General features: G+C 42.0%; 2 protein-coding genes across 6 annotated transcripts in view; one reads left to right on the top strand and one right to left on the bottom strand.

The window, feature by feature from the left end:
• Positions 1 to 459: 459 nt before the first annotated feature.
• The window catches only part of LOC138742504 (large ribosomal subunit protein P2-like), a 479457-nt gene continuing 458858 nt past the window's right edge, over positions 460 to 21058 (bottom strand). The window contains exons 1-5 of one of the 2 annotated variants that reach the window (XM_069897007.1): positions 12059 to 12168; positions 9648 to 9771; positions 9519 to 9567; positions 1957 to 2037; positions 460 to 576 (exon numbers count right to left, since the gene is read on the bottom strand). In XM_069897007.1, the coding sequence (XP_069753108.1) occupies positions 500 to 576; positions 1957 to 2037; positions 9519 to 9567; positions 9648 to 9770 (330 nt within the window). In that variant the 5' untranslated portion in view covers position 9771; positions 12059 to 12168 and the 3' untranslated portion in view covers positions 460 to 499. Of the gene's footprint in view, positions 577 to 1956; positions 2038 to 9518; positions 9568 to 9647; positions 9772 to 12058; positions 12169 to 21058 lie in introns of those variants that run through there. The other variant, XM_069897012.1, reaches the window with a different exon arrangement.
• The window catches only part of pidd1 (p53-induced death domain protein 1), an 80252-nt gene continuing 69687 nt past the window's right edge, over positions 10494 to 21058 (top strand). Inside the window, exon 1 of one of the 4 annotated variants that reach the window (XM_069896935.1) lies at positions 10494 to 10531. The gene's annotated coding sequence lies outside the window, so the exon portion shown is untranslated. Of the gene's footprint in view, positions 10532 to 10753; positions 10903 to 18296; positions 18368 to 19440; positions 19651 to 21058 lie in introns of those variants that run through there. The other 3 variants (XM_069896946.1, XM_069896955.1, XM_069896914.1) reach the window with 3 other exon arrangements.

The raw sequence follows: 21058 nt of genomic DNA on the forward strand, positions 1-21058 counted from the left end.
CTGTTTTAATCATTTAATTATCTCTGGATGGTTGTAGCCCCATCTTGTGGTTAGTGTGTATAACTGTTTTCTACTATGTTACATTTAGGCTAGTGCTGATGGAGCTATAATTCTTTTATGCCTTTTGGTCACATCAGTGCTGTGGCATAAGTGGCAGCTACTTTCTCAAAAGCTTCAAGATCCTCTAAACACTATTAAGACAGAACTTGCACCAGCTTGTGTCCTTTGAATGACCGATATCCTACCAGAAAACAAATCCTGCAGTCACACATTTAGATAGTTGACTTAAAAACTACATCTGGGTGAAATTATCCAACAGAAATCCAATTGCTTGCTTACGATTTTGTCTCTAAAATGTGTATTCTTTTGAAAATAGTACGAGTGTTGTGTGCCAGTTTTAAATATAAAACTGTCATTCTCAAATATTCAGTGTCCATACATACCACTGCACACACAAGAAACAATACATTAGAAGTTTATTCTTGGAACAGTTTCTGATTTAATCAAACAGACCAAATCCCATGTCATCATCTGATTCTTCAGACTCTTCCTTCTTCTCCTCTTTCTTCTCTTCAACTGAAATAGAATAAAACAGTTAAAAGCAAAATACTCAATATTAAACTAAATTATCTAAAAAGATGTACACTCTGGAACTAAACAGGGAGGGCACCAATACTGAATTGAGAGCATAGTGTATCAGCCTGCACGCTACAGTATATGCCCCAGTTATTATTGACTTCTATACCTCACCAACTCACGAATTCCATTATCAACAACAGCACAGAAACAACCGTATTTTCTCTATTCTCCATAGATCTGCTCTGCCCCATCTCACCCCCAGGACACAAGGACAGGATTCCCCTTGTCCTTGCCTACCACCCCCTGCATCCAACATATCCTCTGTAATTTTCATCTCCTACAACCTGATCCCACAATCGCACCTTTCCCTCTTGGTCTTCCACAGGGACCACCCGCCATTCCTTCATCCCTTCCCACTAATCAGCCCCTTGGTACCCACCCCTGTGGCTGCAGGAAGTGCTAAACTCCACTTGTCCCCACCACCATTTTATTGAAGTTCTTGCCTTTTGATCATACCATCAAGGGCTCAGGCCTGAAATGTTGATCGTGTATTTTAAGCACTGTATTGACTTGCTGAGTTTCTCCAGCATTTTGAGTAAACTACAGTGATAGTACCTGCAGATTTTCTTGTTTAAAAGGAACCACTATGTCCAGTAATCATTGTTGGTGGGGGGGGGGGGGGAGGAGGAAGTGGACGAAGGAAATCAGAGTTGGAGATTTAAATTATTGGGGGTCACTATCTCTGAGGATTTTTCCTGGACCCAACACAAATGGCATCGTGAAGCACACCAGTGCCTCAACTTCATCAGGAGTTTGCGGAGGTTTGGTATGACATTAGAACCACTGGCAAATTTCTAAACATGTGGTGGAACATGTGCTGTGTCGGTCTGGTATGGGGACACCAATACCCCTGAGCATAAAGCCCTCAAAAACTAAGTGGACATAGCCAAGGACATCACAGGCTATTCCACACTATTGAGTACATCTACATGGAACACTGCCGTCAGAAAGCAACAGCAATCATCAAAGACCCTCACCACCCAGCGCCCACTCTGTTCTCGCTGCTGCCACCCGGAAAAGAGGTATAGGTATAGAATTGCACCACCAGGTTCAGGAACAACTGCTACCCTTCCATCAGACTCATTTAAGGACTCTTATTGGTGCATGCTATTGATTTTCTTTTTTTCTCTCTGAACTGCATAGTTCGTTTACAGTTTTTAATCTGTTCACAGTTCTTGTTTACTTTCACACTGTGTACAGTTTTTTGCACTACCAATTAGTGGCATTTCTGCCGCACCCGCAGGAAAAAGAATCTCAGGGTTGTATGTGATGTCATGCATGTACTCCGACAATAAATCTGAAAAAGAAGCCACTTACCAGCAGCAACAGATGCAGCAGCACCTGTGGTAGCGGCAGCAACAGGACCTCCAGTCGGGACACTTGCAAGCTTGGCATTGCCTAAACGAGACAATTAGTCAACTTGTTTCTCCTCTTAGCTCACCCCAACACATTGGATTTTAGTGCCAACCAGTGCTTAGTTAGCCAGTTCAATAATGCAAAATCAATTTAGTTGCCCTGCACCTAAAATCCACCATCTATTTTGAATATTTCAACAGATATGGCGCACCCTGGTATGTGTACTCAGCATTTTTCATTTCAGTCCTTTGGCTCGGGCTGCTTGACAATTAAGCAAGCAACAAACTTCTGAGAAGTTTTATTCACCAATTACTCAAGGAGCCATAAGAGACAAGATCCAGAGATGAACAGATAGATCTGAATTATTTCAGATACCAGAGCTGAATTAGTTAGCTGCTGTAATACAATTCAACAAATGCAACATTTGCACCAATATAGATTAAAAACAAAGGATCTTGAAAAACACTAAATTCAGATCAGAGTTCAACTCAAATCATTTTGATTCCTGGAAAACCAAATATAATCACTATTTTCCTTGCTTCACTTGATTCATCTCCACCAATCCCCAGAACTCCTACATGCATATAGTTAAACTATATTCTTCAGAGCTTCAGTTCGGACCCTTTTAAAATCTGGTTTGCTGTTCCCAATATCCATTTATCTAATGAGTTACATTTCAAAAGGCCTAAAGTTCTGTGGACCACACCTTCAATATTTTTTCTACAAGTCTTTGCTGCATAGGCGCCTTCAAAAACATGAAGCATGATCATGTTATCGCAAATGTGTTCAGTGCTACTGGTATTTCCATGTGAATATTTTGGCTTCCATCTTTAAACATTTCCCAAGATTTTCCAACCACAAATGTTTCACACTTTATAAATGTTAGTTCTTTGCATTCTCTCCTCTCCCCCTCAAGATAGGAGCCCTTTGACTGCACTCTAACCCAGTATAGACCTACTTTCAACAGAACCACGATACAAGTTCTAGGGCTCTTGGTAACCTTACCAATGTTCTTGGATTGTTCCCATTTTGGTGAACACTGCCCCTCTTTGGAATTACTCAACTATTGCAAAAAAAAAGTATTCTGAAAAATGTCTACGTAACTCTTAACTCTCCTTCTGAGAATGATTAAGCTAACTGCTCTCTTACTCTTCACACTGCACTTGAAGAACTGCCTCAAGGTGAATCAATGGTCAAAAGTGAGCAAGCCTACTTTTAAGACTGGCAAGACCAAATGATACTACATTGCAGTAATATTGAAGGCATGTTTAGAATCAGAATATTTAAGTGAGAAGTCTTTTGCCTTTTTGCATGAGTTGAAACGGTCTCAAGATGTGAAGACCCCTCTGTGCTCTGCTGACATTCTTCTTTCAACCATACTGTCGAAATAAGTTAGGGTATCCTTCTTTCTAGTAAGATTCTGTTCACATAGGCAACCTCATCTCTCTGTTACAAAAGTAACAGGAAAAATATTTCAGCCAGATGAGTTTTGGATGTGAAAGATAAATGACTCCTTAAACTGGTTAGCTGACACAAATAATCCACAAATCAAAGATCAACTTCAGCCACTGAATAAACTTAGGGTAACAGTTCTTCATAAACTGTTGGGAGGCAATTTCTTCTTTTCCTCTTCTTCTTTGACTTGGCTTCGCGGACAAAGATTTATGGAGGGGTAGGTCCACGACTGCAAGGGAAAATTGGTTGGTTGGGGTTGGGCTTTTCCTCCTTTGTCTTTTTTCAGTGAGGTGGGCTCTGAGGTCTTCTTCAAAGGAGGTTGCTGCCCGCCGAACTGTGAGGTGCCAAGATGCACAGTTGGAGGCGATATCAGCCCACTGGCGGTGGTCAATGTGGCAGGCACCAAGAGATTTCTTTAAGCAGTCCTTCTTTGGTGCAGCTCTCTCGGTGGCCAGTGGAGAGCTCGCCATATAACACGATCTTGGGAAGGCGATGGTCCTCCATTCTGGAGACGTGACCCACCCAGCGCAGTTGGGTCTTCAGCGGCATGGATTCGATGCTTGCGGACTCTGCCAGCTCGAGTACTTCGATCTTGGTGATGAAGTCACTCCAATGAATGTTGAGGATGGCGCGGAGACAGTGCTGATGGAAGCGTTCTATGAGCCGTAGGTGATGCCGGTAGAGAGCCCATGATTTGGAGCCGAACAGGAGCGAGGGTATGACAACAGCTCTGTACACGCTGATCTTTGTGTGTTTCTTCAGGTGGTTGTTTTTCCAGACTCTTGTGTAGTCTTCCAAAGGCGCTATTTGGCTTGGCGAGTGTTGTCTATCTCTTTGTCGATCCTTGCATCAGATGAAATGGTAAACTGGTTGACCGTTTTGAGTTCTGTGTGCCCGATGGAGATGTGGTAGGGAGCTGGCTGATGGAGGACCTCAGTTTTCTTCAGGCTGACTTCCAGCCCAAACATTTTGACAGTTTCCGCAAAACAGGACGTCATGCGCTGGAGAGCTGGCTCTGAATGGGCAACTGAAGCAGCATCGTCTACAAAGAGTAGTTCACGGACAAGTTGCTCTTGTGTCTTGGTATGAGCTTGCAGGCGCCTCAGATTGAAGAGACTGCCATCCATGCGGTACCGGATGTAAACAGCATCTTCATTGTTGAGGTCTTTTATGGCTTGTTTCAGCATCATGCTGAAGAAGATAGTAAAGAGGGTTGGTGTGAGGACGCAGCCTTGCTTCACACCATTGTCAATGGAGAAGAGTTTGGAGAGCTCATTGCTGTATCTGACCCGACCTTGTTGGTTTTCATGCAGTTAGATAACCATGTTGAGGAACTGGGGGGAGGGGGGGGGGGGCATCCGAGGCGCTCTAGTATTTGCCAAAGCCCTTTCCTGCTCACGGTGTCGAAGGCTTTGGTGAGGTCAACAAAGGTGATGTACAGTCCTTTGTTTTGTTCTCTGCACTTTTCTTGGAGCTGTCTGAGGGCAAAGACCATGTCAATAGTTCCTCTGTTTGCGCGAAAGCCACACTGTGATTCTGGGAGGACATTTTCGGCGACACTAGGTATTAGTCTATTAAGGAGAATCCTAGCGAAGATTTTGCCTGCAATGGAGAGCAGCATGATTCCCCTGTAGTTTGAGCAGTCTGATTTCTCGCCTTTGTTTTTGTACAGGGTGATAATGATGACATCACGAAGGTCCTGAGGCAGCTTTCCTTGGTCCCAGCAGAGCATGAAAAACTCATGCATTTGGTATGCAGAGTTTTGCCACCAGCCTTCCAGACCTCTTGGGGGGGGGGGGGGGGGGATTCCATCCATACCTGCTGCTTTGCCACTTTTCAGTTGTTCAAATGCCTTATATGTCTCTTCCTGGATAAGGACCTCATCCAGCTCGAGACTCAAGGGCTGTTGAGGGAGCTGGAGCAGGACGGATTCTTGGATTGAGCAGTTGCCACTGAAAAGAGATTGGAAGTGTTCTGACCATCGATTGAGGATGGAGATCTTGTCACTGAGGACTTCGCCATCTGAGCTGCGCAGAGAGCTTTGGATTTGGGGTGAGGGGCCGTACACAGCCTTTAGTGTCTCATAAAAACCCCTGAAGTCGCCGATGTCGGCACTAAGCTGGGTTCATTTGGCGAGGCTAGTCCACCACTCATTTTGGATCTCCCGGAGTTTGCGCTGAAGATGGCTGCATGCGAGACGGAAGGCTCGTTTTTCCTCCGGCCAGGAAGGCATTGCAAGGTTGAGCCTGGTGGGCAGATCGCTTCTTTGCCAGCAGCTCCTGGATTTCCTGGTTGTTTTCGTCAAACCAGTCCTTGTTTTTCCTGGAGGAGAAGCCCAGTACCTCTTCAGTGGATTGCAGTATGGCTGTTTTTAGCTGATCCCAGAAGGTTTCAGGAGACGTGTCCGTGAGGCAGTTTGCAATCTTGAGCTTTGCTTGGAGGTTTGCCTCGAAGTTTTCTCTTACTTTGTCTGATTGCAAGTTTCCAACATTGAATCTCTTTCTGGGGGCTCACTGTTCTTGAACTTTGGCTTGAAGTGAAGGTTGAGCTTGCAGCGAACAAGCCGGTGGTCAGTGTGGCATTCTGCGCTGGGCATGACCCTGATGTGGAGCACATCTCGTTTGTCTCTTCCTCGCACCAGAACGTACTCCAGGAGGTGCCAGTGTTTGGATCGGGGATGCATCCAAGTAGTCTTCAGGCTGTCTCTCTGCTGGAAAAGGGTGTTAGTAATGACAAGCCGCTGTTCTGCGCAGAGCTCCAACAGGAGGTGCTCGTTGTCATTGCACTTGCCAACATCATGCTTGCCAAGGATTCTTGGCCAGGTTTCTGAGTCTTTGCTGACGCGAGCGTTGAAGTTGCCAAGGATGACAACCTCGTCGGCTGTAGGGGTGCGTTGGATGAGGTTGCGCAGATCAGTGTAGAACTTGTCCTTTTCTGCAGGTTCCACCTGAAGGGTTGGAGCATAGACACTGATGAGAGTGATGCGTCGCTTGTTTTGAAGGGGGAGTCGCATGGACATGATCTGGTCAGAGTGGCCTGTCGGGAGGTTTTCAAGTTTGGAGGCAATGGAGTTCTTGACCATGAAGCCAACACCAGATAGGCGTCATTCAGCCTGAGGCTTGCCAGACCAGTAGAGTGGGTAGCCCGCGCCGTGTTCTTAGAGGCTGCCTACATCTGCAAGGCGGACTTCGCTGAGAGCAGCTATGTCGCTGTTGAGTCTGAGGAGTTCATGTGCGATGAGGGCAGACGGACGTTCAGGTCAGTGGCTGTCAGCCTTGTCTAGCATAGTTCTGATGTTCCAGCATGCTAGCATGAGCTTGTGTGCATATTTTGAGGGGGAGGACGTGGACCTGTCCTCGGGCCTGTGCAAAGGAGTTTTTAGGTGGAGTGCAGTGTGCGCAGTACTGGCCCCACCCTTTACACCTATGGTTCGTGTGCCGTGGTCAAGCAAGCTGGGACGTGGCAGCGAGGTTCTTGGGTCGTAGGTTTTATATCCGATTGTCCTTCTCCTATGCAGGTTACTTACCCGGGCTGAAGAGGCCTGCCTCCCCTTTTAGGTCGAACCATATCTGGAGATTTACGACCGCTGTCCACAGTTATGGAGTGGTGCGCCCTGGAATCGGCCTACGTGCGTTTACTCCTGCAGCGGCCGAGTGCTGGCAGTGTAGGCGAGCTTTCTTCTGCCCCTCCTGCTGGGCCCTGGAGCCCCTGGACAGGCGGCTCGATTACTTCCACGCCTGGCTGTACCACGCAGGGTGAAGTGGGCAGGAACACACAGGACCACAACCAGGGAGGCAATTTATAGCAGAGAAAAACCTCCTTCCCCCACAATCCCGAAGGCAAAAATAAACCATGAAGCTTCAACTTCCTTTAAAAACTGCCCTTATTTTACTGTTGCAATCAAATCAGATATTTAGGACACTTTGCAAGGGGAAATAGGACACAATAAATCCCTCAATGCTCCTTTAACACTTTTATTGGATACCTGCCAGCCACACTGGAAAACAGGCTTTGGTATCTTCCCTAAAAGATGTCCAATATAGGACTTTCTCATTACTGCACTGGGGTTTTGAGGTATATTGCAGTCTTGCTGAAGGCTTGATCCCATGCTGCAACTTGGAGTAAAGATTGCCACTATGGGCCACAGATGAGTTTCATACATCCAATTCACCTAGTTTTATTGGAATGCCCACTTCAACGTGGTGCAGACAATCCATTTGGAAGGCTGCATCTTTTGAAGGTGCAGACTGTTCCCAAGGCACATTTTATTTACACAGGGAACTGCTCTGGATGAAAAAAACCTCAAGTATCAACAGTGCACCCCAATAGGAAACTAAATATTTAGCTGTTCGATACAAAACATTTTTTTTTAAGAAAACAGCAAAGTTATACAACTCAAAATGGGATTTTCAGCACACAGGATGCACGTCAACCATAAAATACCTATCTTTGTGAACATGTTAATCTTCCAGAGAATGATGCACTGTATTTCATTCGTCAGATTTGGATGTTTTATACCATGAACCTCCAAGCACATCCTGTCTAGTGTTAGATATATTTCCAAAAAAAGCAGCTTCAAAATGTTACAATTTTCCACAAATTGAAAAATAACACCACAAAAGATTATACAGAACTTCAAGTGTGTCACACAAAGCAATTACTTTTTAATTTAGTCTTTTTAATCTAATTTCAATGACCATGCTAACAGTTGCTCAGATTAAGAATATCAATTTCTATAAATCTACATTATTGATTATTAACTTTGAAATTCCATTTCATTTCTCTACATAAATTAAACTAATAAATCACTGGTATGATTCTAGAAAAATTCTACTGCATTCACTTTTAAACCTCTACATTCTTCCTTGTTGGTAGGTAAAACTGGACAACATTCCAGCAGGGGAATATTTTTTAAAACATACAGCTATAGTCCAACATTATTTGCCCTCTAAAATGACTGGATGATTCCATTCAATCTTTGATGAACTCAAGAACAAGATCAGTGATCTCATCAACTTATTTCATGTGACCACAAAATCCATTTTCAGTGCTCCACACTAAAATCACATTCCCCATTTGTAACATGTAGTTTTTAAAAACAGCACTTGCCAAATACATGAATATTTCAAAGGTCTTCTGCAAATTTATTAAATATTCTTAATATTTACACTAAAGTTTCGTGCCATGTGCAAACTTTAAAATTACACTCTGGGCATTAACCCAAGGTTGTTATATTCAATAAGCTGCTCTAAATCCTTCCTTTTAATTAGAAAACCAAGCTTGGGAAGGGTCTAATCAAAATCATCTGACCCAAGGGACAATCATACAATCAACCAACACATCATTGCAACTACAATCATCAGTGCAATCCAATATTGTGACCTCTATGCTCTTAGCCCTCAGTTAGTCATTTAACACACTGAGCATTTTGTAATTGTAGAGAAATCTATCTTTGTGAGTTTTGCATGGAACCAATAACAAATCTAGAGGAAAAAATCCTACCCTTTATTCATCACCTCGAACTTTAACCCAGGGACAAGCTGGTTTACAATAATTTCTCTATGTGAAAAAACCCACATATAGCCACATCTGATTTTTACCTTGGAATACTGGTACCATTCTAGTAAAACTCCACTGTTAACACCCCAAACCTTTGACTAGAGGCAGAAAGTTAGTGCTGTGGTTAGCACAATGCTGTTACAGCGCCAGTGACGTGTTCAAAACCAGTGCTGTTTGTGCATTCTCCATGCTTGTGTGGGTTCCTCCAGGTGCCAGAGCACCGGTTTGCTCCACCTTTCAAAACTTACAGGGATTCTAGATTAATTGGGGTATTTGGGTGGCACAGGCTAATTAAATAAGTGATCCTGAAGGGTCAAGACAGGATGGAGATAAAGAGGATGCTTCCTCTTGTGGGTGAATAAATAAGTAATTGCTTGAAAGTAAAAGGCCAACCATTTGAGACAGGTGAATTGAATTCTTCTCTCAGATTGAATCTTTATCACTACCCCAACCTGTGCCTATTATTTTGATACCAATATGGAGATAATTTTTAAACCAAGGCTACTTACCAGCAGTAATGACATCCTCCACATTCTTGCCCTTCAGTTCACTGATCACCTGAAATTTATTAAGAAAAGTTCTTCAGGACATGGCAATCAGCAAATTCCAATATTCAGGAGTGTGGATAGGTACAATACCTTATTTAATCGGTCATCGTCAGCTTCAATCCCAACACTGTCAAGAATCTTTTTGATGTCCTTTGATGTTGGGGCTTCATTGCCACCCAATACAGCAAGGAGGTAAGCTGCAACGTAACGCATCCTAAAAGAACAAGATGAACTGAAATTTAGTTTAACCTTTTGGGTGTAACATTTGGTTTATTGTAATTCTACTTAGTATTATGCCACAAAGGCCATTAGTGCATGAAATTTGCAGATGGCATACCATCCAGAGCGTGGACTTCTGATCTATGTAGCACACAATCCTCTCTTCAGGTAAGGAACTACCTTTCTCCCTGCTGGCTGACAATTACCCCAGAAATATCACATTTCTTAAGCAGTTCAGAATTGACCATTTCTCTGTGAAATTTTGCATCCACCCAGCCACACCTTCCTATCTAAATTTGAGTTTTCCCTCAACTCCTGGTTATCACTGTGGGTGCTTTCAAATTATAGCAACCAGGTAGCCCTCCTGGGACCCAGGTGCAATTACTGGGTCGTGCACCTTTCAAATTGTAGGTAAACCTCCCTGTTTTGATTCAAAGAAACCCTGCCATGTGTGATGCATCACTCATTCATGGAAACAAATGGCCATCAGCCTACCCCCAAACAGCAGTAACCACTCTCCTCCCCCCACTCCCAACTATGACAGCAACCATTCCCCCTGAACACAGCAGCAGCCTCTCTCTCCTCCCCACCCCCACAGAAGCAACTATTCTCCACTAATGCCGTGGCACCGGCTCATCCCCCCACCCCGATTGCAGCACCTCAGCCAAGGGTTTCCCTATGACTCAAGTGCTGATGTCACCAAAGTAATCAGGTCAGCCATTTCCCTTTTCCAACTGCTGGACCAGGACACCCAGGTAAGTTTTACTGGGTTCTACCCAGGCTGACCCAGTTGGGTTCTTAAATTGCCACATAACTGGGTCACTAACCATACAAATTGCCTGGTTAACCCCATTTTACCCAGCAGTTTTAAAGGATCTACTGATGAAGCTGGTTATCAAGTTCTGACCACATAACAATCACTGCTCGCCATTATTTGCTCAAGATCTCATTTGCATTGTGCAAAACAGGTCACTTTTTCCTATCAAACACCTGAAGGACACAGATGCAAATAAGGGTCAGTTGTTTGGTGAAGACAGGGCAGTGGAAGCCAAGTATTCAAGTACATTCATGATGTATACTTCTAAAAGCTATTGAGGGAAGCAAGGATAACATGGTTAATTTCGAGGTAAAAGATCAGCTGTAAACTTAATGAATTGCATAATGAACAAAATGGCCTAAATTCCCTCTTGCATTCTTCCAGCTTCCATTATTCATCTTTTTGGGCTTAACTGATCTCTCAACTTTAGTTTTCACTGTTATCCAATGATAAATACTGTTTAAAAAAAACATGCAATCATCCACTCCGGAGAAAGACCTTCCAGTGCCAACCACTAGTCATCTCAAGACCAAAGACATCCGTCATCCTCTACGCACTGTTCATGCTCATTAACTGCTTGCAAAATTTCACATGACCCCCACCCAGCACTTTTAGAAAGGGATAAGCTGCACATGTGAAAGGTTCAAAGCAGATCCACACTCCCAGATCCTCTAAAAGTGACCGAGAGATGGCAACAAAGTCAGCTGCAAACCTGGCAACATGATGAGGATAGATTTGGAAGTTGTTATTCCTTTCAGCAGCTTTCTACCAAAACCTTTCAAAGAGCCACACCTTCAATACCAAGGCGCTATCAAAATGTTTCAGTCAGGCACTAACCCAAAAGAGCAGCACAAAGAGAATTCGTATTGCTGCCTGGAAACCATTTGGTGCGAAGCAGGCCTGAGAGACACTTACACCCGTTTAAAGTTAACTTTTGCATTATATTTTAAATGAGCGGTAGGTGGCCGGGGGGGGGGGGGGGGGGGGGGGCGAGAAACTGTGGGGACGACTCAAAGAAATGTAAAGCATGCAGATAGCAGACGGATGGCCAGGTTGGGATTGTATCACCAGAGAGATGAGGGGCTGCGGCCGAGGGCGACCCTGCCCGGAAGCTTAAGAGGCGACGAAACCCCCACCCCGGTCGGTGGCCCAACGCCACATGTCGGCGGCGCGCGGCCTGCGGCGGGGCCGACACCACGTTCCATCGCCGAACTCCACGCCCCTCTTGTCGGTCTACGAGACAAGCGAGGGGGCGCGGGCGGGCGGGCAGCACGAGTGAGCCGCGCGCGAGGAGAGCGGCCCGTCCACGCCGACAGGAGAGGCCCTCGGCCAAGCGCCGGCGCCACTGAGGCCTCGCTCGCTCCGTCACTTTCTGCGTGAAGCCGCCCCCCTCGGATCTCTGAGCGGGTGTTTAGGGAGCCGAGAAGGTGGGGTGGGGGTTGGTCATGCCAGCCATCCGACTTACTTGGGAAATGAGGCAGGGGGAAAGCACTCGCCCTTCCTCCGGCACACGCTCGGCAGCGAAAAAAAGAAGGAGCCTCGCTCTGACTCGCGCACATAAAGAGCATGCGCCGGCTGCTCGCGCCGGCATTGGCCAATCGGCGCTCCGCGTCCGGCCAATCCGCTAGCCGCTTGAGTAATCCGCCACCTCATTGCCTGGAAGTTTTTGAACCGCGTTTGGGTGGAGGGTCTCATATGAATGAGTTGAGCCCACACTCTTCCAGAAGTTGAGGGATGTCGTCTCACTGCTCAACGTAGGAAAAGTAAGATGCACTGTGAACTTTTTCAATGTTTTTATTTGTTTGATCAAGTAAATGATAATAAACTATCACATTTCATAATAAGATCCATGTTACATTTTTAAAAATCTAACCTAATTGTCAACCCTCCTTTCTGGAGGCAACTGCTAAACTTTTCTCTTCTTTTTCAATGTTTTATTTGCTTGATCAAGTAAATGATAATGAAGTGTTAAGTCACGTTTAATAATAAAAATGGTGATATGTTACATTTAAACAAAACTATACTAATTGTTAACCTCCACTCCTCCGGAGGCTACTGCTAAATGTAAGCAGTCCACGACCTAATTTTTTTTAAAAAAGGAAGGTAGTCTATGGGGTCCCAAAAAAAGAGTAAACTAACCTTACAAAATTTGAATGAAATTAAGAAATGAACTCCATAAGGAATTAAAATTCATTTCAGTAGTGGAGCATCTGATTTCCACCATCCCCCCCCAAAAGTCAGTCATGTCATCATTATCAGACAACCATCAAGTAGGTGGGGTGGGAGAAACAGCATCTTTCCGGGAGAGCAATCAATATTCAGACCCATTGGCCCACCTATTCCAAAAAGGAGCAAGAAGAGGATTGGGGGGTCAAAGTAATATTGAGAACTAAAGACCAGGTACGAAATACCCCTTCCCCAAAAATTGGAAAGAGAGGGACATAACCAGAACATAAGATACAGTGTACCTTCTTCAGTTATACATTTATCACATTTAGAAGAGGGATTAGAATAGAATTTAGCCAATTGGACTTTGGGATAGTGGGCCCATTAAATTGTAATAATGATTGTCTCGCACAAAGATAGGATGAATGCACTCTTTTCAAAATAGAGTCCTGTGTAGTTACCAGTCAACAGAAATTAACTGTTGAGAATCTTGTTTACATAGTTTTAAAAAAATTCTGTCCAGGGAACTATCCCTAGATCAGTGGTTCTCAACATTTTTCTTTCCATTCACATACCTCTTTAAGTAATCCTTATGCCATAAATGCTTTGTGATTATTAAGGGATTGCTTAAAGTGGTATGTGAGTGGGAATGTTGAGAGTCACTACTCTAGACCCAATTGTTACTGAAATATTTTGCTTGAGAAAAATTGTTATTGGCCCACTTCCTTTGAAGTTATGAAACCGTGCAGGTAACAAGTCATTTAGGTATGATTAAAATAATAAGCTGAACATTTGGCCCATGAACTGTATTCACTGAGAGTTATGTAGGAATGGTGGAAACTGCCTTGTCCCTTTCATGATCTTTTCTCCTGTTAGAGCACTGGTCTTCTAAACCAGGGGTTGAGAGTTTGTTCCTTGCTGGGACCCCATTTCTGTGAGAGGCACTGGACAAAATGGCGACTCTCTGTCTTCCTTACAGTAGACAAAGTTAAAGAATTTCATGTATGTTACATTCTAATTGTCATATTACATGGTTTTCAAACTTTTTCTTCCCACCCACATACCACCTTAAGCAATCCAGAGCACCTATGGCACAGGGAATACAAAATGGTATGTGAGAGGAAAGAAAAAAGGGTTGAGAACCACTGCCCTAGATCTTAACAGTAGTTCATAAAAGACCGATAACATCTGTTTATGATCAGGTTTAAAATTATAAATCTTCCATATCATATTAAGTTCCAGATCTTGAGGGAGCCTCTGTAAACTTTTAAAATGTTTCTGAATCCAAGATAATTGTAAAGGGCACTTTATAATTGCTAAGAACATGTTTAATATTCCAGCTTTATTGTCTTCAAGAAGATCAGAGAGACTTTGAATAAAAGCTCGCAGCAATAAGGCACATTTTAATTTTACCAATGAACTAATAACCCAAGATCTCTGCACCACCTCCGTGAACCTGCATACTATTGCATTTTCACAATGACAAGTTCAATGTACAAACATTTGGATGATATAGGGTTAGAGATGGTTGTTCTTTTGTCAAGAAATACTGTGACTTAAATAATGGGCGTACTTGATGAACTAATGAATTTGTAGGATCTTCGAGAAACAGTATTAATGATACTCGGGAAGTAAAACACAAAATCTGCAGACACCGTGGTTGAAGTAAAAACAATGCTGGAGAGATTCAACAGGTCAAATATTGTACTTTATATAACAGAGGTAAAAGATACATAACCAACATTTTGGGCTTGAGCCTTTCATCAAGGGTTTGTGATACTCTTCTAGTGTTTTGAGATGCTAACTCCCATTGACCATGTCCCTGATGCATATAGGAAAGGGGAGGTCAAACCTTTTTGGATGGAAGAAGTCACAGGCCAAACAATAATAAGCCGGGCAGTTTTCAACCAGTTACACTAAGAAAAACTGTTTTTAGACCAAAAAACCCTGCAACTTCAAAAATTCATTTTCTATCAATATAACTACTGAATGGTTTAAATGTTGGCATTACAGTAGTTTGATGTGCTCACATATTATTGTAGGATGCTCTTAAATTTAATTTGAATTACTTCAGTGAAACTCTTTAAAACTCATTCAAAAGAAGTGCAAACTAACAATCTGGGTGAAAAATAAGGAAGGTAAAGATTCCATTATTGTCATGTAATACTACAATTAGAATGTAACATACATGAAATTCTTTAACTTTGTCTACTGTAAGGAAGACAGAGAGTTGCCATTTTGTCCAGTGCCTCACAGAAATGGGGTCCCAGCAAGGAACAAACTCTCAACCCCTGGTTTACAAGACCAGTGCCCTTTCGACTCCTAAGGTCATGCAGCTCTTTGGTGATGCCAAAGTTGACAACTCCCCGCAAAAAAATTAACATCTGTGCTGTGTGCATAGCAGGTGTGCTCTTGTCACATGCAATAGAGTAAAAATCATATGTACTAGCTTTGCCTGATGCTTGATGTTTTAAGTTAGCTGACAGGTCTTCGACTCGACGGGCCACTGTTTTTCTGGGACAAGGCAGTTTCCACCATTCCTACATAACTCTCAGTGAATACAGTTCATGGGCCAAATGTTCACCTTAATGATTATAGTGCAATATGTAAATCTATAAATTGGCTATTAAAGTTAAAACAGTCAGAACATACAGAAATGTTTATTTATTGGTTTCTGTGCCAAGAAATTAAGACAGAGATAATTTTACCATAATTCTGTATTAAAAGATGTTCACAAAAAAAAGTACAAAATAAAATGCTGGGTAAAAAGAACAGACGAAAGGGACAAGGCAGTCTCTAACATTCCCCCACAACGCTCAAATACTAACTATCATACATTTTTAAATTCACTGATGATGGAAACAGCAGTTCATGCAATGAGAGCAGTGAGACTTGGACTGAAGAATAGTTGGTACATCAGGTGCAAGTCTTGTTGAGATGCGAAGAATGTCACAGAGATAGCTGTTGGTCAACTTGGTTCTCAGCAGGCTTTTGTTCAGAGTCATCAGAGAAAAGGTTTGCTCGCATACAGATATGAAGCCGAACAGACTCATCATTCTAGCTTCATGGCACCCCATCAGAGGAAACCTGGCCTTCTCCAAACTCTGAGCGGAGGGGGAGGGAGCTGATGACAACTACAGAGAATCGTTGCATTATATCTCAGTAACCTCCAATTGCATGCTCTTGTCAACTTCTGCTATGTCAATTGAGAAAGGGGTTGTGAAGAGCTTGATCTCTTAAGAACATAAAAAAATAGAAGCAGAAGTAGGCCATCCAGTCCATTGAGCCCACTCAGACATTCAATAAGATCACCTACCCTCCTTTTCCCCATATCCTTTAATTCCTTTTTTATGTAAAAATCTTATCTAACTGAACCTTAAATATGTTTAATAAAGTAGCCTGAACTGCTTCCCTGGGGAGAGAATTCCACAGATTCAATACTCTATGGAAAAACAGTTTTTCCTCATCTCCATCTTAAATCTACTCCCCTAAATCTTGAGGCTGTGTCCCCTCGTTCTGGTCTCACGTACCAGTGAAAACAATTTCCCTGCCTCTAACTTATCTACCCCTTTCAGAATTTTATGTTTCTTTAAGATCTCCTCTCATTCTCCTGAATTCGAGTGAGTATAATTCCAGGCGATTTAGGTCAACCCCCCTCATCTCCGGGATCAACCTGCTGAACCTCCTCTGGACTGCCTGCAAGGCCAGTATATCCTTGCTCAAGTATGGAGACTAGAACTGCACACAGTGCTCCAGGTGTGGCCTCACCAGGACCTTGTACAGTTGCAGCATGACCTCCCTGCTCTTGAATTCAATTCCTCTAGCGATGAAGACCAACATTCTATTTGACTTCTTAATAACTTGTTGTACCTGCAACCCATCTTTTTGCGATTCATGCACAGGCACTCCAAAGTCCTTCTGCACTACAGCGTGCTGCAGTTTTTCACCACTTAAATGATAATCTGCTCTTCCATTTTTCCTACCAAAGTGGACGACCTCACATTTACTAATGTCCTCCATCTGCCAGATCTTTGCCCACTCACCTAACTTAACTATATCCTTCTGCAACAACTTCTTAATGGCAGCAAAGTCTTGGAAGTGCTGATTGAATTCTGCCAGGAGAGATGTGATCTTGGTTAGATTTTCTTTTTTCCTTTTAAATTTTTTTTTCTTTTTTTTTAAATAAATACATAAATATGTGTTTTTGTGTGATTATCATTAATCACATCAATAAATAAGATAAAATTATATCTATCTATATAAAGGAATTTTCAATTTTGTTCCATTTAATTTTCATTCAATATTATATTTGGCACGTTATGAGAAATGGATTAACCACTAATCAATGCGATTAACCCATTGTATCTTATTACTAGATGACTATGTATGTAGGATTATATTAAACTCTATAAAAATATTTTAAAAAGAGGAAAAAAGAGATGTGATTGGCAACATATATTTTACCTTTTTTGGTGTGCCACTTAGAAGCTGCGTAGTTGTGTCTCAAAGAGATGGCGCTTCATACGGCATGCTTTCAGGTGTGCGTACAGTGGGGCACGAATGATCTTTGCCTTGCAGGCTCTTGTTCAGTGTGTTTAGTTGATTTGATGATCAACTAAAAAGACAGGTCTGCCAACTACTTCATGAAGAGGTCAGTCTCTTTCAAAAACTGGTCAATTTTGCATCTCTGGGAATATACCCGCTGCAGCATAGAGCAAAGTGCGAGCCATCGCACATCTGAGTGGAAGATTATGTCTCCGAATTCAGTATCAACCTCAGATAGGAAAACCTGGAATTTTCTGTGATTGAGTGCTTGTGCTTGAATTAGGTTGATAGTTTTTGCCACAATGCTCATCTCATCACTGAGTTGGACTACCTTGGTGGATAATGCAGTGTATTTTAACAGCCTCGCCTCCACTGTCATGAACCTTTCTGCACACATCCCATTCCGCTCGCCTGTCATTGCAGCAGCCCCATCTGTTATAACTCAACCCAGCTTGTCCCAGGGCAGTTTCATTTCATCAATCGCAGCAGATACAGCTTCAAAAATCTCCTTACCCATCATGATGCCCTTTCGACTCCTAAGGTCATGCAGCTCTTTGGTGATGCCAAAGTTGACAACTCCCCGCAAAAAAATTAACATCTGTGCTGTGTGCATAGCAGGTGTGCTCTTGTCACATGCAATAGAGTAAAAATCATATGTACTAGCTTTGCCTGATGCTTGATGTTTTAAGTTAGCTGACAGGTCTTCGACTCGACGGGCCACTGTTTTTCTGGACATACTGACATGTTTGAATTCTTGAGTTTTCTCTGGGCACTTTAGTGACGCACTCTTTAATAAAGTCACAATCCGAGAAGGGTTCTCTGTGCTGGGCGATGAGTTAAGCTACCTCGTAGCTAGCCATTGTGGCATTTTATGTACTTTGTTGTCACACAAAAACTGCTACTGCTGAGCTAACAGGCTAGCTGTCAGATGTTTAAATTTCTGTTCTCACTCTGTGCCAGTTTTCAAAGTGTCGGACTAATGTTTGTTTCGTAGTGTCTTCAAACATCACTGCATCTTTGCATACTGTTTGGCTTTGTGATCGATTGCAACAGTTTTGGAAAGGTATTCAATCTATTTTTAACAGTTTATATAATATCCATCTTGTATTGGATCCTGATATATTTTTATTAGGGAACATGCAATCATTAATTGATTTAGGTTTAGAGGATTATCAGATTTCCTTTATCTATTTAGCTTTAGTCGTGGCTAAGAAATATATAGCACTTACTTGGAAAGATAAAAATATATTAACTTTAGATAAGTGGTATTTGGAGATGAAATTCTGTTTGACTATGGAAAGGATATATTTTTCAATTCAGGATAAGATGTCTTTTTATAAGTTAAAGTGGACTCCGTTTGCTAATTATATGTATTTAAGTTTGATTTAAATATATATTTAAGTGTGATATTTTAGTATTGATAAATTTTTTTTTGTTGTTAGAATTTTTTTTAGGTTAAGTTTTATCTCTTTTTTTGTAAGTGGGTATTTTTTTCCATATATAATGTTAATTTTATTAATTCTTCACTCTTTATTTTGGGGGGAGGGCTGGACTAATTTTAAGTTAGATTATTAATATTGTGTTACAATTAACGGGGAGGTTATTTTGTGTAGTTTTCTGATGTAATATTGTAATCATACCATTTTAATTTTTAAAAAATTTTTCTTTAAATGTAATTCTCTATTGTATTCATGTTATAAAATTTTAAATAAAGTCTTAAAAAAAAACATCACTGCATCTTTCATCACTGCAACAGATTCCTTGCAAATCAAGCAAACCCACTTCTCCTTGACTTCTGTGAAAAGGTATTTATTTTCCCACGGTTTCTGAAATTTTCACCACTCCCTTGCCATCTTCTGTCTTTTTGGTTCCACCATGAGATTTTAAAAAATTTCACTGACATAAATGTTTTCATCGATGAGTAACATTTCAACAGTCGCTCTAGTAGTTTTTTTAAAATGGTAGCAATATCTAGTGTTGAAGCGAAGAAGTGCAATGTACATAAAGTGCAGTAGACAATGTTCTAAAGGGCCATTTAAAAATAGGCAAACAGGATGCAGTTGCCCTGGGTGTGTAGTGTGACCATTTGTGATATAGGAGTATGGAAATCACCATGACTTTCTACATCTGCAGCAGTTTGGTCTTCAAACAATTTCGTCCAGGCTTACGGAGGCTGCACTGGTACATTGGTGGCAGTGGTGGATTTCATCCTCTCAGTCTACTCTTCTGAAATATGGGAAGTCTTCTAATGTTCCAATAGAAGACTTGTTGTGCACTCAAAAGTTCAAGATGATGAACTTCTTTTGACTTTACTGGCTCCTGCATTTCTCATTGCCTTGAAGGAAGGTGAGCTGAAACTGCACAAATGAAACAAGGCATGTCAGGGCTACCTTAAAACTTACAAAATCTGAATGAATAGAATGTAGTTTCTGATCAGTCCATACTACTGAGCAAATATGAAATGCCAATGTGTTTTTTTTTGTTATTTGTCCTCAGTTAATGGTGTCTTGGGTTTTTTTTTAGGTTAAATAAGCGTTTTTGCCTTTTCGTGTAGGTTGATTTTCTTTATTTAAATGGTTAATGTGTCTTTATTTCCTTTTTACTTGTTTTCTGTTGTTGGGGGGGGAGGGGGGAAATAAAACCAGACTCCTCAGAAGGAATGTAAATATATATGATGAACAAGATTGTTGTACTGTGAATTATTGGAACTGTCTGAGTTTGGAAAAATTATAAATACAATTTTCAAAATATAAAATGTCCAAAATTTTAAATGCATATTCAATCCAAAATTCCAAGTATTCCTCTATCTGGATCCTCTGTCTTTTGTGTGTGTTGGAATAATCTATTGATTTGTCACTGAAGTGAAATGCCCTTTAATTGATGAAAGAGTTCATAGCATCTGTCTTTTTTTTTAGTTAGGTCTTTGCCAGGGCTTGTTAAAAGAAATGTTGCTATATGTTTCATTTTTTAAAAAGTATCTGAAATTAGTGTGGGGACTGATATAGGGCTGTGGGGAGAGAGTGGGGCAGTGGGATCAGTGTGGGGACCGGCTATCCCAGCTCTGACAGCCAGCCAGCCATCCCAACCCTGACAGCCCGAAGGGACAGGAGCCGGAGAGCGCTCCGAGGTTCCTCCCGTGAAGCTGTCCGTTTTAGATGGCCAGCGCTGCCACCTGAGCTGCCACAGGTCTGAATCCGCTTCTGCAGGCGCATTCTTGGCGAGAATGCACTAAAGAAGCCTTTTAATGCGGTATTTTCGGATATCAGTGACCATGAATGTTCCAATAATGCATGGGGACGATTATGTCCAATAAATTCACAAGATTTATTAAAGTTTAAGGTACAGTGAAATAAAATTGAACATATATATGTTTATGCGTACTTTACGCGAGTGAACAAGAAAGGTCTTTTCTGTTCTGAAATTGAATGTGGATTTCAGTGCTCAAACTATTCTCTGAACCTCTGTTTAAATGATCGTTCCCCAATCGAAGAATGGCAGCAGGTTAACTAACGTACAAAGCGAGTGGGGCCGAAACTTGAACTTGATCTGAAGCGTTACCATCTGTCAGCTTGGCAGGGAAATCCCGGTCGCCGGGTTCAGGTGCGAGATCATTCAGATGTCTCACAGCTGAAGCATTTTTAAATTTCAAAAATAAACTTTATTCCTAATGTTAAGAAATAACAAACTGGGTATGTGTCGTCCTGCCTGTCCATTCATCGTGTTATCAGGTACATACATTGTCCATTGTGGCCTC

The sequence above is a fragment of the Narcine bancroftii genome, chromosome 1 (genome assembly GCF_036971445.1).
Source record: "Narcine bancroftii isolate sNarBan1 chromosome 1, sNarBan1.hap1, whole genome shotgun sequence".
NCBI classification, from domain to species: domain Eukaryota; kingdom Metazoa; phylum Chordata; class Chondrichthyes; order Torpediniformes; family Narcinidae; genus Narcine; species Narcine bancroftii.